The sequence below is a fragment of the Rousettus aegyptiacus genome, unplaced genomic scaffold (genome assembly GCF_014176215.1).
Source record: "Rousettus aegyptiacus isolate mRouAeg1 unplaced genomic scaffold, mRouAeg1.p scaffold_m13_p_9, whole genome shotgun sequence".
Taxonomy (NCBI): Eukaryota; Metazoa; Chordata; class Mammalia; order Chiroptera; family Pteropodidae; genus Rousettus; species Rousettus aegyptiacus.
In genome coordinates, this window is record NW_023416312.1 from 73,857,951 (window position 1) to 73,875,930 (window position 17,980).

The 17,980-nt window shown below is 35.9% G+C and overlaps 1 protein-coding gene and 1 pseudogene across 1 annotated transcript; one reads left to right on the forward strand and one right to left on the reverse strand.

Annotated features, from left to right (window-relative positions):
• Window position 1: 1 nt before the first annotated feature.
• Window positions 2-16,934, reverse strand: LOC107507260 (NFKB activating protein). The gene is made up of 9 exons (XM_016138301.2): window positions 16,387-16,934; window positions 13,459-13,539; window positions 10,530-10,600; window positions 10,207-10,347; window positions 8,302-8,365; window positions 6,986-7,095; window positions 6,812-6,887; window positions 5,637-5,786; window positions 2-3,026 (listed from the first exon to the last, which is right to left on the reverse strand). Exons 1-9 carry the CDS (start codon window positions 16,770-16,772, stop codon window positions 2,852-2,854), a joined length of 1,254 nt encoding a protein of 417 aa, XP_015993787.2. The 5' UTR covers window positions 16,773-16,934; the 3' UTR covers window positions 2-2,851.
• LOC118608314 lies at window positions 13,658-13,776 on the forward strand (annotated as a pseudogene).
• Window positions 16,935-17,980: the final 1,046 nt, after the last annotated feature.

Below are 17,980 nucleotides of genomic sequence, written 5' to 3' on the forward strand. Positions count from 1 at the left end.
ATCAAACCACAGAATATTTATTGAATAATAAACATGTGGCACACAATCCAGCTGTATTTTTTTTGTATTCATTAATTTTCCATTTGCCAACTTACATCACGCTAGCAGAGTAACCAGCAAGTTCTATTTTCTAAAAGGTTTTCCCCACCACTATCTGCATCATTCAGAGTCTTACAGATATAGAAGTTGAGTTGAGAGACTTGCTAAAATTCATCTGTCAGACCAACTGAGATTGGCACTTTGGCTGCTTGTTTCCCCATTTGAGCCTAAGTATCCACCCAGACACCCCTCTTTATGGCACGACTGGGGAAGAAAAAAAATGGTAACAGTTCTACGGCTCGTAATACAACCAATCTAAAGGGTTTCTCTACTAAAAGACCCCTTAATTTACTGCAAGTTTAGCCCCATCATTAAACAATACATTCTGGAACTCTAAAGCCTGGAATGCTGCCTGCCACAACACATAATCACAACCTTGATGGCAGGAAGGTGGCTTGAGGACTGGGGGCAATGAAATTAGGAAGGCTCAGTCACCACCCTTACTTATTTCTTGTCTTCTTCCCATCCTCACACCAGATTATCACTAGTTCCTACCATCCCTGTGAGGCTGTCTTGCCTGGCTGCAAAGTTTTAAAACACCAAAGACAGAATTACATTATGAGTGATTACTTACTGGTACATCAGAATACATATTCACATAGACAAGCACTGGAAGGGAACACGGAATCCTAAAGACAATTGATGTGGTAAAACAGTGGGTGATTTTTCTTTCTTCTTTTTTTAACTGTTACATTTATGCAATAAATAAATAAAAAGGCGAAAAATCTCAGAGCAATAGGCAAGGAAGTAGGAAACTAGGTAAGTCTCTTTGGAGAACAAGAGATAGAGTATTTCAAATACAATAACCCTCCTATTAGACTTGTGGCTCAGGTAACTAAACAGTTTGAAGCAGTAACTCTCATGTGCTGAAAATAAAATACTTCGAGCTCTTTCATTCTTCCTCCTTTTTCCCAAAGAATATGTTACTGAAGCTGTTCTTTGGCAGATCTTTTCTGAAAAATCACTGATGAATGAAATGGTAAAGTTCTGAAATAAATTAATACATTTCTTTTTTTCTTGACAAGCATTTGCTGAGTATTTACTCTGTGGAGACAGGCAAATCTAATGAACAATATTCATATATCACAAAATTGCTGCATTTAAATTACCTTACCCACTGAAAATAAGAGAACAAACTTATTCTGTCTCCAGGAGCCAATAACAATAATTTTCTTAGAGGACAAATTCTTAAATGGGGATTATAAATTTAGGTTTTATTACACAGGGAAGTAGGTGGATTAACACTCACAAATTTGGGACCTAGTTTCCTTTTAACTTTTAGGAACAATAGATTTCTTAGGCTAGGCAGCAATGATAATACATAGAAATCAGTTCAAATTCAGGGGTCCCAACTGTTACATATCAACTGGCTATTTAGTTCATTAGTTATGGGTAAAAGGTAGACATTTTCCTAGAACATGTGCTAAATAGTAAACTTTGATTTATGCTTTAAAATTTGACTGACTTATTTTAAAACTTTGAAAAAACCCCACTTTAAATTATTATATGAAGAGAGGACAGGGCATTTTATAACAGCAGAGTCAGAATTTCCCCATCACCCAGGTAATTAAAATTTATGCTAGGCACATAATAATGATGCAGCTCAAAACAAAGACAACCAGAACTTCCACTGTCCCCTCCCCCTTTCACTCCTGTGACCTAACAACTAAAATCGAACAAAATAATGAAAACGATCATGATCTCATAGTCCCAGAATATTCCATTTCTCCCAAACTTAAAAGTCAATAGTAGGTATAAAAAAGTGATAAAGAGTGGGGGTTCTATACAAAGTTAAAGATTAAACTGATTGACAGATGTAAAAAATAAACTGAAAACTTTAACAATGTTTATAATAAAATCTGCCTATTACATAAAGGATGGACAAAAAAAGGTTTAATATCATTTTAGCTTCATCCGCATGAAACAGCTAAGTTAAAACATGATTCATTATATTTTTCCCTATTAAACTCCTGACCACAGTTGACTCCCATTCATTTCTAGTATTAAAATTATGATCTAAGCACAGCTTAGATGGCAATAATATACTTACGTTGACACGACAGACTTTCCAATAGTTTATATTTGAAAAAAAAAACACATTTTTAAGTAACCTATTAAGAATTTTTAAAACTCATGTTCGCATTTCAATTCAACAAGTCTGTGGGATAGTTTTGCTTTTTGGTTTGTTGGTTTTGGGGCACAGGTAGGGGATAAAACCGAAATACATGATTTCCGGTGCAGATTACATATTGTATATTACAAGTCAATCTTCAGATTCCAGATTTGCTTTTTTCAGCAATGCCTTCATTTTGTTAACAAAACTGGCCTCCTGTATGTTTCTATCAAATCCATTTATAACACATCCAATATAGAGGAATAACAATTTCCCACAAGTTCTGTTGGGGTTGGGGGGTGTGTCATGTCGCGCTAAGAGCCGCACTGTCCCATGATGAGAGTTAAATTTCTTATTTCACTGGCACTTTCTCTCAATGTCACCTCCCCCAATACAGTAGGATTCCATTCATAATTTGGATGTTTAAACCAGGAAATTTTATGGTCAATCCAAAATAACCCAAAGAACTTGCTAAAGTTATATCAATAAGCAGCCTTTTATTAAAGGACTGAAAGAATTAAATAGAAGGCACAGTAGCACTGAAAAGCTTTTCCAGATCAAAATCTTTTTGTATGTATATATGGAACCGAGACTTTCTTTTATGTTGTTAAAAATGTCTGCTGAACAATCCAAAACTCCTTATTTGTCATCTTTCCCTTTAGTTTTTCTGTATACCATCTCTCGAAAACTGGCCAGAATCTTGTTTTCTCTCTTTCGTCTCTCTTCTTGGTTAAAGGATGCAAGAGCTCTCTTCTCATCGGCACTATAGATCTGGTTCTCTTTTCGTAGTCGCACAGCCTCCATTCGGCGATGCCTGGAGATAATTTTATTTTGAGCTTAATTTCTCAGCAATTATTCTCATAGTACTTCTTCACTAATCCTTTCTTAATACAGAGTGGTCTACTTAAGAAGTTGACAAATAGAAATTATTTTTGTAATGAGTTTGATTTTCAAAAGACCATTTCTTTTATCTGCTGTGTCCTTTATAAAAGTGAGCGAGAAGAAGGGGAGAATCATTTCGGGTTAGTGTGAAGGTGAGGGAATGGCATGATGGAGAGTCAAGGAGATGACGATGTATTTAGGTTGTTCAGGGTACAGGGAGTAGTTTATCTAGAACAGGAACTGCTCTGTAAATGATGCTGTAATAAACCTCTATGTACACGTCTCCTAGTACATGGGAAAGATTTTCTTTTGGATATCTAGGTATGGAATTGCTGGGTCATAAAAGTATATGAATGCTCAACTTTCCAAGATAATGTCAGAATGTTTTCCAAAGTGGTTGGACCAATCTATACTACCATTAGTAATATTTAAGAGATCTTGTACATCCATATCCTTTCAAATGCTTGTTACTGTCAGAACTTTGAACTTTTATCTATCAAATGGATATAAAATGATATTTCAGTACATTCTAAATTTCCATTTCCAATGATAATGAACATCTTTTTATGTATGTATAGTACATATATATTTCTTTTTTTGACAAATGCCTGTTGGTGTCATTTTCCCACTTTTCTTTTGGGTTATTTACAGACATTCTTTAAATATTTTCAATGCTAACTCTTTAACAGTTGTGTGTATTGTATGATCTTATCCCAGCTTGGAATTTGTCTTTTTACTTATTTTAAGATGTCTTTTGATTAACAAAAGTTCTTTCTTTTAACCTAGGCAAATATATCAATATTTTATTGTATGGTTAGTGCATTTTTTAATCTCTTTTAAGAAATGCTTCTCCCTCTCCAAGATCTAATAGAAGCATGCTCATATTTTATACTGAGTGCTAAAGGACATTTAAGTCCCTAATCTAGCTACATTAATTTTTAAATATGGTAATATAATCAGGGTTCTAATTTCATCTTTTTCCATACGAATAATCATTCTTTTCCTGATCCATTTACTAAATAGTTCCTTTCTTCCCCAGTGGTATGATATGCTATTTCTTTCAAATATGTAAATTCCACAGACATATGGCTCTGCGCCTGGGCTCTGTATTGTATTCCACTGAACAATTCATTTTTTCCTCCACACTTTTTAAACTGTTATAAGCTTCACAGTAAGTCTTTATATCTGGTGGGGCAAATCTTATCTTCCTGCTCTTCTTCTTCAGAAGCGACCTGGCTATTCTTGGCCCTCTAGTCTAACATATAAATTGTAGAACCATCTAATTAAGTTTCATGAAACACTCTGTTTTGATTTTGATTGGAACTGCATTGAACCTACAGATCAATATGGAAAGAACTGGCAATTTTACGATATTACCTTTCTATCTGTGAACATAATATTTCTCCATTTATTTATGTTTTCTTTAATTTCTCTTAATGATGTTTTATAGTTTTTCCTGTAGAGGTCCTGGATATCTTTTGCTAAAATTTATTCCTAAGTCCTTCATATCCTCTGATATGGTTATGTTGTTTTGTTTTTATTTAATTACATTTTCTAGTTGTTTGTTGCTGGTGCATAGAAATGCAACTGGTTTTTGTGTATTAATCTTATATCCAATCATTTGTTAAACCCTATTATTTATAATTTACCTATAGATTCTTCAGGATTTTCTACGTAAACAACCATATCGTTCACAAAATGTGACAGTGTTATATCCTCCTTTCCAATTCTTATGCCTCTAATTTTTTTTTTGTTTTACTGTGCTAGTCATCAGATATGCTTTCAAATGCTGGTCCTCAGAATTCCAAGGTTCTGGAGGTGCTATAAATATATGCCTCTAATTTTATTTTAAAATATTTATCTACTTTTAAAAGTTTATAAAGTTTTAAAAATCCAAAATTCAGCTTGATTTTTATACAGACACCCTATTTACTCCCCTTGTTCTTCCTGGTACTTTGCTTTCTCTTCCCTAATTTTATATTCATTTCCCCATGCTGAATCTGGTGTCTATCATAATCCTTTCCTGCTCTTCATTCTCAGAGTCCACAGAGAACTGGAGAATCCATGTTCTGAGTCCACAGAAAATGAGAGGCAAACTCGGAAACCAGGAAACACTGCCTTGCGAAAATGCTTTCTGAGTTGGTTCCATGGTGTAATGGTCAGCACTCTAACTATTAGATATTCCACATTCCTCATGGGGCAGTGATAAATAGCTGAATTTACCTACATCATCCAGAGGATAAACTATCTGTACCAAATTATGAAATAAGACTGGAAAGACTGATTCTTTGATATAGCTGAATATGAGGCTGAGTTGCATACATACTTGGAATTTTAGACGATTATATTTATACTAATAAAAACCGATATTAAAACAATATTTACACTGCACTTTTCATTAGGATTGGTTACTTAATGAAAATCAATCACCAAATATAATTCTGGTAGAGAGAGAGAGAGAGAGAGAGAGAGAGAGAGAGAGAGAGAGAGAGAGAAGGAAATGATTTAATCGTAGAAACTGACTTTAATGCCAAGAACATACCTGCTACCACTCATTACATAACCTGAGCACTCAAATGATGCAATTTCTTCACTTGTCAAGCCAATTTCACCTCTTCGTGGGATACGTTTTCCAGCTTTTACATATTCAGCCATAGCTGCACCTTCACCAGGTAACAGCGCATGACCATAGCTACAAAGTAAATCAGAATTCAGAAAGATTATAAAAGGCTCGTCATCTAAAGAAAGTACAACAATTCATTTATTCTCAGAAAACAGTAGGAATGACAGTTGCTAAGTGGTAGCATTCTGGGAAGCCAATATGATTTACTTCAATTTAATTAGTGAACAATGCAGTGACCTTCAACCTCCAGATGACAAACTATCTGTACCAAAACATGAAATAAAAAAAGATACTGGAAACCTAACCTAAAAATGTAGATACTTTGGAAGAACAAACAAACTGATGTTAGTAAATACAAACTCATATTTTACAATAATGGGCGAATTCATCCTTATAGGCACTGCCTTTACTGCTTCTGCCTTCCTTGAATTCCTTTCCCCTTTCACTTAAAAAATACAGAAATAACATATCTCAAACTAATGTACTTTTTAGACTTATAACCAGTAATAACACAACATAGTAACAATTATCTATTAACTTTCATTCAAGGGGACTTTAAAAACTACCATTCCTTCATTGAAGTCATCGACTGCTTTTTGAATGCCTATTAAACTCAAAGCTTGTAATACAAATATAATCTCTGTTCTTGTGGAATTTACATATTAATAAATATATAACTGCAATAAAATGTAGGATATATAATACATTTCACAAAAGAAATAGAAAATGCAGGAAGGACTAAAGGCTTAGAGGGATAGAAATTACAACTACTTGTGGAGGGGAGGTATTAGGAATCAGGACATACCCCTTCTTTTGAGAAGGGCTTTCAAGGATGGTAAGGATTTTAACAGGAAGAAATTGGAGGCAGTGAAGAAAACAGGGCTGGGAAAAGAAGGGAAGGCATGGTGGGGGAAGAAATAAGGTAAATAAGATACTACGTGGGAAAGTGCAAAGTAAACACAGGGATGTTTTAGTTTATCTCAGTTGGAATTTCAGGCATAAATAAGGGAGCAGAGGGAGATAAGCTTGGAAAGGAAGTTAGGGACATACTTTTGAGGAGATACTTTAGATGTTGTAAATAAACTGTTACCTACTTCAAAGGTTTATCGTCTTGAGAGGCAAGTGTTTTTGGAGCCTCTGGGCCAATTAAATCTGAGAGTTCTTCAGGCTCTGCACAAAAGATGTTTAGAAACATATTCACATTTTGACTAATTGGTTAAATTAATGTTTTATCTGTTCTGAAGTCAAAGTCTATCAGAAGAACCTACTTGATCGATCCTTCCAGGGATTCTCCAGAAATTCCTCTTGGGAATCTTTAGAGCTTGAATCACTGGAATCTTTTCTGCTCTTTTTAGACTTCTTTTTCTTGTATTTCTTCCTGTAATAATTATGATTTGATATCAATTGACTTAATATTCCCATGTTAAAGGGCATATTATTTTTTCAAGGCTATCTAAGACATTAAAATGATTTGAATTCTAAGTTTATTCAAACTTGTTAAAGAATAATTTTAATTAAAAAATTTTCTAACTAATTTAACCAAATCACAATTCACTATAAAAAAAAAGATCTCTAAAGGGAACAATGAAATATAGTTCTAATGCTGTAGAAAGATAAGAGAAATAAAGCAGTTTAAAAAACAGCTTCTACCAATTTGAGCATCAAAAATTTTAAGTGTAATGGATTAAAAAATATCAAACACATATGAATACTTGGGTTCAGAATGATACTAGAATACCCCAACTCATTATTTTGAAAATTCATAAAACAAAAAAAGTAAGCAATTATTCTGCCTTTCCTATACAAACTGTTCTTCAGGGTGACCAAATAGTTGATAAGGGTAGGTTTCGCTTATAGAATTATTCTACCTTAATAAATGAAGAAGGAAAGTAAGGATTAGACTATCAACATTTTGCAATCCCTAATGAAATAAGAGACTTAGGCAATTCATCAGTGACTGTTAATATAAGAAAGAGACAATCAGACATTATCTGCTTCCTCATGGAAGTACACAGCACCACCTATGAAGTATTCCTGCCAAAAACTCAAATCTGAACTTCATCAAGACTCTAGACCTAACGATCAATCTATAGGAAACATAGAGGACAAAGAACATTTTAAAAGGACACTGTAAAAACACAATCATCAAAATCCATACTGCAGGGACTTCTATAAGACAAACGATTTGGTTTCTTCAACAAATAAATTCCAAAAACAAAAACAGAAGGGGAATCTATCTATTTAGAGATGTAAGAGACATGTCAATCAATCTCAATTTAGGGACATTATTTGGATTCTGATTTGAATAAACTGTAAAAAAATTGCTGGGAATTGATAAATTATTGTTAAATATTTTAGGTATGATAACAGTAAAAGAATGCCTGTATTTTAGAGAAACAAGCTGGTTTATGAATGAAATGATATCTGGGATTGGTTTCAAAATAATGAGGGGGGCAGTGGACACAGCCCAAAAATTGGTAATTGTTCAAGCTGACTGATGGTTACATGGGGGTTAATTTTACTATTTTACGTGATTTTACAATATTTAAACTTTCCCGTAATAAAAATTGAAGAAAAAACTGACGATCTGCGTTTCTTCTTCTTTTCCTTTTTCTTGGCTTTCTTTGCTCTCCTTTTTGTATCTTCATCTACAAATTAAAGCACATTATAATTAAAAATATTAATTCTAAACCCCCAATACTTTTGAGTAGATAAATATCCGATTACTATTCTATTTGTCATTACACAGAAATAAATTCATTCAAACATTTATTGCTACTTGATGTGAAAGGTGCCAGGCACTGGGGACACAACTTCAAGTCACAGCATTTAGTGATATAGGGCAGGGGTCCCTATATCAGAATAGCAGGAGGTGAGCGGCGGGTGAGCTAGCAAAGCTTTATCTGTATTTGCAGCCACTCCCCAGCACTAGCATCACCACCTCAGCTCCACCTCAGATCATCAGGCATTAAGACTCTCATAGGAGCACCGTCCCTGGTGCCAAAAAAGTTTGGGGACCACTGATGTAGGGTATTACTATTAATTTTGTTACTTGGATAATAGTATTGTGATTAAGTAGGAAAATGTCATTTTTTGAGAGATGAATACAGAAATATTTAGGGTGGCAGTGTGATATTTGTAATTTACTTTGACTACCTCAACCAAAAAAATCATATTTGAAACAAATGCCAAAACACTAACAATTGTTAAAATCTAGGTAATATGTATATAGTACTATACTATTTCCTTTACTTTTCTTGAGTGTTTAAGTATTTTCATAATGGAAAGGGGGGAAACCCCTATGTACACATTTGGGGGATGCTTTCCAGGAGCTCAGTCTAATGGGGGAGACAGAGGTAAAGAGATAAATAGAATCCGGAGTGATAGGGGAAGCCTGGGGTGCTCTGGGCCTACAGAGGAGTCTCAAAAGCAGGCTGATTTAGTGAGGATATTTGAAGAATGGTTGACCAGGCAAGGGTGACTCTTAAGCTAGTTCTTTTTAAAATCGGTTTTACTACAAACATGATACCTGCCCATTGTTGAAATGAGTAAGCCAAGCTGCATGCAGCGAGAGACTGGCACTGCAGGCAACCCTCATATCAAGTAACAAAATCAAGAGAAAGAACGTGGAATATTGAAGAGACAGAAAATAGTTCTCGGGCTACAGAGGATGCTAGGAGAGAAAGCGACAGGGTATATGTGATCAGGGAGGGATCAACCAGGGTTTGAACTTTACCCTGAATGCTATGGAGAGCTACTGAAGGATTTTAAGTAGGGGGCTGACATGCTCAGATTTGTGCTTTAAGAAAGTCTGGTCTTCCAGCAGGGAGGAAGAAAAGTGACAATGGGGGCCAGGAAACACAGATGACATCAGAGAAAGGAGCGCCTGGCATAGTGCCCCCAGAGGAGGCACCCTCTGTCAATCATCAGCCAGGAGAGGACACAAACAAGGTGGCTTTTTGTGATGTGCCATCCACAGGGGGTGTCTTCCTCAAATCAGCTGCCAGCCTGAAGGAGGTCCTTTATGGTGCGCCTTTTTGAAAAGTGCACAAAGGTGCCCACTGAGTGTGAGAATTACACAAAAGAGCTGTTCCACTGGGCTGATACAGCCCTGTATGGCTTGGTTTGGTACCCCAAGTCTCACAGCCCAGCCCTGACTTGCTTCAGTGCCACATGCCTTGTGCAATTACACGCAACCAATCTGGAGTCACACTGCTTAAGTTCGAATCCCAACTGTGTGACCTTCAGGGTGGTACTTACAATCTGCTCTGTGCCTCCCGTTCCCCATCTCTAAGATGTATTCTGTAGTCACTGTGTGAACTAAATAGCAATGATGACTATCGAGCACTTAGCAGGGTGTCCGGCACAAAGTAAGTGTTCAAAAACTCCTAGCTAATATTATTGTTTCTAAGAACCTTCTTCTGAATAGGCTTCAAGAAGTAAAACCATTTTCGAAACAAGGCTTGCAGAATTATGGTGACTTTCTTACCACTGGAGTCTGTTTCGGAATCAGAGTCACTGTCACTATCGTCAGAATACTTCTTGTGTTTTCTTTTAGATGATTTTTTCTTTCTCCTTTTCTTGGACCTTTCTTTTGAATGACTAGACTTCTTCTTCTTCTTCTTTTCTTCTACACAAAATACAAATAAAAAACTAACTTCTAAAGAAGCATTTCTGAGCATCAATTTTATTATGTATGAAATACTAACAAGGAAAAGACGATGGGTAAATTGAGTAAAACAAAGTTTAATATTCAACATAAACTCATTTTTTAACTTCCCAATATAAAAAAGCTCTGTATTTAAAAAATACCTTCTGAAGTAGAAACTGAAGTGGTGCTTTTCTTTGGCTCTTCATCCTCTACTGGTGTATGTTCATCAGAGCTGAATTTAAAGAAGATGGTTGTTAAGAATCAGGTAAAGGATGAAACATGGACCATAGAGTAAAAAATATAGACTTAAATTTTTCAATAACAAAAGATTGTCCATGAACCATTCATTAAAAGCAAGCACTGGACTGCTTTTCTAAGAGTACAGTTTGAGGATAATAATATAATAATCATAATGTATTATATAACCATAATAATATAATAATCATTTACACTTGCAAAATGCTTTAGACCATACGAAGTGCCATTCAAACTGAAATAAGCATGTAAGATTTACATTTTCAGAAGAAACCATAGGACAATGTAAGGAAATAGGCTCCATAGGAAAAGGTGAAAGAAAGTGGAGATAGGAAGACTGAGGGAAGACGTCATATTTATTCTATGTGTGTAAAGGACATATGGCAGAGCAGCAACTGTTCTTTCTCCCCAGAGCAAGAAAAATCTCACACGCTACAGTATAAACAGATTTCAATTTGTTGTGGAGGATTTTGAAAATGAGTCATTAAAATTTTAAAAGTTTAAAATAGAATTTCCATATCATATAATTTTTACATCTGGAGATCACATTTGGAATAACCCTAGAAAATTATTTTAGGGTTCTGTCTAACTCTAATTCTATTCAGGTTGTTATTAAGTTACTTGTAAGAACTAGTTTCTGATAATAATGCTTGACCACCCTGTCAAAAATTACAAAGTATACCTGTGAGGCATATTGTCTCAACTGAACCCAAAGTAGACACAGAAACAGAGGGAAAGAACAGCTTATGAATAGCACCAAAAAGAAAAAAAATAAGGAAAAGGAGGATTAAGCCTTCAGATACTATTTGATGCAGGAAAACTAAACAAAACTACATCAGTATACTCATTATAAAAAATTCCTTTGAGAACAGAATAAAGAGCTCATAAATAAACCTATACATATGTGGTCAATTAATTTACAACGAAGGAGCCAAGAATATACATAGGGGATAGGACAACTATTTTCAATAAATGGTGCTGGGAAAACTGGAAAGTCACATGCAAAAAAGTAAAAATGGATCACTGTCTTATACCATACACAAAAATTAACTCAAAATGGATTAAAGAATTGAATGTAAAACCTGAAACCTCAAGACTAGAAGAAAATATAGGTGGTAAGCTACTTAACATCAATCTTGGCAATGACTTCAGACCTGACACCAAAAGCAAAGCAACAAAAGCAAAAAATAAACAAGTGAGACTACTCCAAACTAAAAACCTTCTACACAGCAAAGGATACCATCAACAAAATGAAAAGGTAACCTACTAAATGGGAGAAAATATTTGCAAATCATATATCTGAAAAGGAGTTAATACCAAAATATATAAAGAATGCCTATAACTCAATAGCAGCAGCAGTAGCATCATCATCATCATCATCATCATCATCATCATCATGATTAGAAAATGGGCAGAGGACCTAAATAGACATTTTTCCAAAGAAGACATACAGATGGCCAACAGGTATATGAAAAAATGTTCAACATTATTAAAAATCAGAGAAATGCAAATCAAAACTACATGAACTATCACCTCATACCTGTTAGAATGGCTATTAGCAAAAGGACAAGAAATAACAAGTGTTGACAAGTATGTGAAGGGAAACCTTGTGCACTCTTGGTAGGATTGCAAATTGGTACAACTGCTATGAGAAACAGTATGGAATTTCCTCAAAAAAGTAAAAATAGGCCTTTTTCCCTTGTCTTGGGTTTTTGTCTTTGCTTTCTCTAGTCTTTACCTTTCCCCTTCTTTAATAAATGTTCCTTTTGACTCTAAAAAAAATTAAAATAGAACTACCAAATGATCCAGCAATTCCTCTTCTTAATTTTTATCCAAAAAAACAAAAACACTTATTTGAAAAGATATATGCACCTCCATGTTCACTGTAGCATTATTTACAATAGTCAAGATATGGAAACAATTTAAGTATCCATTGACAGATGAATGGATATAGAAAATGTGGTATATATGTATACACTCACACACATAATGGAATATTATTCAGCTATAAAAAGGAAATCTTGCCATTTGCAACAACATGGATAGACCCTTGAAGGCATTATGCTAAGTGAAATAAGTCAGACAGAGAAAGACAAATACTATATGATCTCACTTATATATGGAATCTAAAACAAACAAACAAAGCTCATAGACACAAAGAATAGACTGGTGGTTGCTGGAGGCAGGGGTTGGCAAAATGGGTGATGGGAGTCAAAGGTACAAAATTTCTAGTCATAAAACAAATAAGTTATGGGGATGTAATGTACAGCATGGCAACTATAGTTAATATTGTATTGCATATTTGAAAGTTGTTAAGAGCGTACATTTTAAAAGTTCTCATCACAAGAAAAAAAATTCTGTAAGTATGTATACTGACAAATATTAACTAGACTTATTGTGATCATTTTGCAATAAATACAAATATCAAATCATTGTTGTACACCTGAAACTAATATAATGTTGAATGTCAATTATACCTCAAAAAATTCCTTTGTAATGCTAACATCTGACATACAATCTGCTACTGGGTTGAGAAAACATAATTAGAAATAGTGTAAATGTATTTAACACTGAACCCCTCTATGAATAGGAAATTAGCACCTCCATGAATTACAATTTAAAGAGAACAATTAGCAAGCTAAAATCCACTAGCAACATGTTTTAAACCTTAGGTATGCTCAATGTTTTTAAAACTTAAGGGGTAGAATAGCATAAATCACTAGAAAGAGGAAAAATGTGAGCCGTACTTAAAGTTTTTCACTTAAAAATTTTGACGATAGACTCTGGATTTAAACAAGTGTTACTTTTAAAAAAATGTATTTTTAAATCACTTACTCTGGTTCTGGATTCTTTGGAGAAAGTCCCCAAACTTCAGGAGCTCCCAATTCTCCAATCCTTTCTCTCTCACTTAATCTCCTAGAAGATATAAGTATGTAAATTATAACTTCCATGCCTAATTCTGTTTCCTACATATATGATCAAATTTAAAGGAGTCCAGTTAAGTCCTATTTTCTCTTACATTTAAAAAATTTTAGTCTATGGCCATGCTACCCTGAACAAGCCAGATACCATCTGATCTCAGAAACTAAGCAGGGTCGGGCCCGGTTAGTACTTGGATGGGAGACCACCTAGGAAGACCAGGTGGCGTAGGCGTAAAAAATAAAAAAAAATAAGGGATTGTAAGCTGACAAAGTCCTTACAATCTGTGAGGTCAACCAAGGGTTACCTCACCTAAAAAGAAAGAAAAGAAAGAAAAGAAAGAAAGAAAGAAAAGAAAGAAAGAAAGAAAAGAAAGAAAAGAAAGAAAGAAAGAAAGAAAGAAAGAAAGAAAGAAAGAGAGACAAAAACAAAAAATCTTTAATAAAAACTTGGGTTAAATGTAAACTCAAACATAAACTTACGATCTGATGTTCTGATAGCACTATCAAATGGTACAGACTACAGACAGACTGAGAGGGCTGGGCCAGAAATGCAGCCTGGGAGACTGTCAAGTGTATCCTTTCTGTCACAGGCATGAAATAGCTCCTAACTTCATTTTGTCTTCTTCAATATGCAACAGAAGCAGTTTTACATTTGGAAATTACTTCATTTGTTCACATCCATTTATGAAAGTAAAGAGAAGTCTTTACTTTTGATTTGGTCCAAACTTCCATTTGCAGAAACTCAGGAATAAAGAAGAAAATAAAAATGAAGCATTAGAAGTAGAGAAAAAAGGGAGCTCTGAAAATGAAAGCGAATTTTTGATAAAAATTGTACTCGATGAGATACAGGATTTTCTTTTTCTGTTTTCCTTTTAGTTCCCATTTAGAAAAGGAATACATTCTCTACTCTTGAGAACGCAATTTTTTTTTTGAAAAATGACTGCCTGATAATTTATTCCTTCCAATGGCAATAAGGTACATTTACCATAATCGTATTCCGTGGCATTCTTCAATTGTATGGTAATTATAAGCACACAAAAACTTCTGCCAACTACTCTTTGGCTGTTATAATGTAAACAAATTACTAAAATGTCTGAATCTTAGTTATCCAGAGTGTAAAATGAACAAAGCAACAGGTTTTTTTTTTGTGAGAATTTAGAAAGATAACTCTTCAAATATTTTTATGTTTGATTTCTTCTCTTAATTTTTGCTATTTCTCATAAACAAACAAAACAAAAAAATCTAAGGCTCAATTCCTAAGTTTAGCTGCTTGTGACTCCATTAAAAAAAAGCTTTACAAAATAAATATAATTGGTTTGATTGTTTGAATAAATGATGTTTTACTGCTTTCTTCAGGAGGTGGGTTATTATAATCATGCAGTCAGACTCAGGCTTCCCACTTGAAGAAACAGACAGCATCTAATAAGGGACATACTTATAACCAAACTTGGAATATTATGCATACAGAGGGAAGAATGCCTGACAGGCTGTGAAGAGTAAGCAGTCAAGTTCTCATCCCTACTGCCACCTGGCCTCATTTGTACTCTTAAAATAAATTATTTATCTTCTAAATGCACAAATGCAAATTTCATCCAAGAAGTACCAACATCTTTCGGTAAAAATTATCTAGTAAGAAGCTGGTTGCTTTTTGATTGACATAACCTGGGGGTAGCTTTCTGAAAATTTTAATTTGGAGTGGTAGGTCTTCAACCTAACTCAGGGCCATGTTTACTGTTCCAAGCAGGAAAACCTAATACCTAACACTTAAGGACTATTATGTTCTGAACACTATATCTGAAAGCATTACAACTCTGAAAAAAGTCATGCTAATTTTATCCCCTTTTAAATGAAGAAATGAAGCTCAGAGAGGTTAAGTAATTTGCTCAAGTTCACACAACTAGTAAGTTAGCAAAGCGGGGCTTCAAACTCAGGCAGTCTGATTCTGGAGCCTGTCCTCTTCATCACTGTTTTATGACTTCACATTCCCAGAAGAAAACAATTCATGGGGACATCTCCCAGTTGTTGGAAAGTTAACCTTAAACTTTATACCTTAATACTTTTAATTTTTTCTTAACACAGTGTGTGTACTTACTACAGTGCCTGACACACAATTTAATATTCAATACGCATTCGGTATTAAGACTTAAAATCCCGTTTTTCTTCTCCCTAAACGATACATTTTCCCAGTCCAATACTCACTCTCATTAGAGGAAACCTGATCTCACTCGGACCTTATTTTTCTTGGTCAAGATTGAAACCACTTAACAAGAGCTTTCTCAACGTAGCCCAATCTACAGATTATCAGATCACTTTCTATGGTCATTCAATTATCTAGTCTCAGAGATTTTTCTTCTCTCCAATTTAAACCCTTAATCTCAGCCCTTCCCAACCCTAAAAAACATTTCTCTTACATATCCTGTTATCAGCTCAAACCTGTCTGATCGTTCGACAAGCAATGGTTGAGTGCTGTGAATTTTGTGACTGATAAAATAGAGCTCCTCCTCTCCATGAGATCACTCTAGTGGGGAATAAAAACATGCTCACGAACGATAACCAAGCAACCAAGTAAATGCGATGTAATTCCGGTAGGCCATGCCTGCTACAAGCCAGGAGGCAGAAGGGGGTAGCGGGAGACCAGAGTACTGTACTAAAGGGACTGAGCATGAGTGAAAACCTAAGGGAAGAAAGGAGCAAATCCAAGGCATTGTCTTGGATCGAAGGGATGAAAATGGGCGCAAGACAGGCAGAGAGCGAAATGCGAAGTCAGTAGCGGGATGAATGATAAATCGAACTCGGAAAGCAGGTGGGTTCATGCAAGAGAAGGTGCATCTGTCTCACTCACTTCTGCCGCAGACTCTCCTCTCTCTCCTTATCCAGGAGGCTAGGCCATGGTTTGTCGTTCCCGTAGGGGCGTGAGTAGCCGCCATAATAGGCAGACGAGGAGGCAGAAGCGAAGGGGGTGTTCCGCGTTGCAGAGGGCCGCTCTCGAGAGCGTGACCGCGAGCGGGAGCGGTAGGGCTGGTTCCGGGAGCTTTGGCTGAGGCCACTCGGCTGATGGCTGAGGCCATTCCGATCCCCGGACCGAGAGCAGGAGTGCGAGCGAGAGCGGCGGCCCCGCGGGGAGCGGGCGGATTTGCTGGACTTAGGGCTCTTCGAGGAACTGCGACGCTTCCCCCTGGAGCCCAGGGCTTCCCTCTCCGGGCTGCGCGAACCAGACACCGGAGCCATCAGTGCCGCTGGGTCCCCGAAGCCGGGGGAAAAGGGAGAGCTCTCGCGAGCCTAGGAAGATCCAGGTTGTATTGGCTCCCAGAACCCGCTACCGCGCCACAACCCGAACCTGAGAACACATTGGAAACAGTTCCGGGTACGTCGTCAAATACCTTCCCCGGACCTAGATGGTCTTGCCGATCGAAGATGATGTGTGTATCGGCATAAAGAAGTCGGTGGGGCAACCGTGTCTGCACATCCGCCCGGTTCCGAGCGAGGTTGCTCAAGTCTAAGCTGGATTGTTGGCTTTATACTCTCTTCATCCTCGAATTGAGATACCTGAAGGGAAAGATGACAGGTCACAGGACACTTTTCACTGAGTGACCGTACAAAGCCACTATAACTGATGTGTGTGCAGGCACACACACCCACATAATTATTTCTTTCTGATACCAAATAAATAGGATTTATCAAAATTGATAGTTAGCCATGATGTCTAAATTCTATGATGTACAAATTCTATGTAAATGACTTGAGCCTGATACACTCGCTGAGTTTGCAGCCTAGAGAAAAAAACTGCATGTTCATTTCCCAGGAACTCATCCCCACCAATGTGTTCCAGCAAAAGGAATTTGTATCCCTCATCTTCTGCGTCCCCTTAAACTAGTCCCATCATATGCTAGCTCAGCAATACGTAGTTAAGAGTCATTATTTCTATTCATTTTATACTGTTTTTAAATGAAAGCGCATTGGAACACTAGTTCTACTGACTTTAATTTTTGGAGGTCCAATGAGTTTGCTGTGGAAATTCTAAATCCATGCTACTAGTAGCTAGATGGCCTCTGGGTTTTTCTTCCTAAGAAGTAACTTATCAGACGGAAAACTAATTCCATTAATTATTGAAAATCTTTTTTGAAGTTTAAAGGAAATATGTGTGACATAATGTTAAATGGAAAAAGTGGGCCACACTATTGCATATCTTTTTTTTTCCTTTTCCCTGATTGGAGAATAGAGGTGGAATCTTATTTTAAGATAAAATATGCCATGAATTATTCACATTGGTTCCTCAACTCAGGACTACAGAGCTTTTGTTTAACCTCGATAATCATATCTGTATTTCATTTCTTCTACAAAAGAAATTCCAGTTCTCAATGACCCCAGTATAATTACTCATTTATTTTGTCCCACCACACACATATAGCAACGTCAGTGTAAAAATACCAATATTA

What these genes read in the sequence shown, in the direction of transcription:
- LOC107507260 (XM_016138301.2), bottom strand. Translation starts at nt 16,772, where the DNA reads ATGGCTCCGGTGTCTGGTTCGCGCAGCCCGGAGAGGGAAGCCCTGGGC. An exon ending in CCAAAGAATCCAGAACCAGA is followed by an intron (nt 10,601 to 13,458) that starts GTAAGTGATTTA and finishes CTTTAAATTCAG; the next exon opens with CTCTGATGAACATACACCAG. An exon ending in TTCAGTTTCTACTTCAGAAG is followed by an intron (nt 10,348 to 10,529) that starts GTATTTTTTAAA and finishes TATTTTGTGTAG; the next exon opens with AAGAAAAGAAGAAGAAGAAG.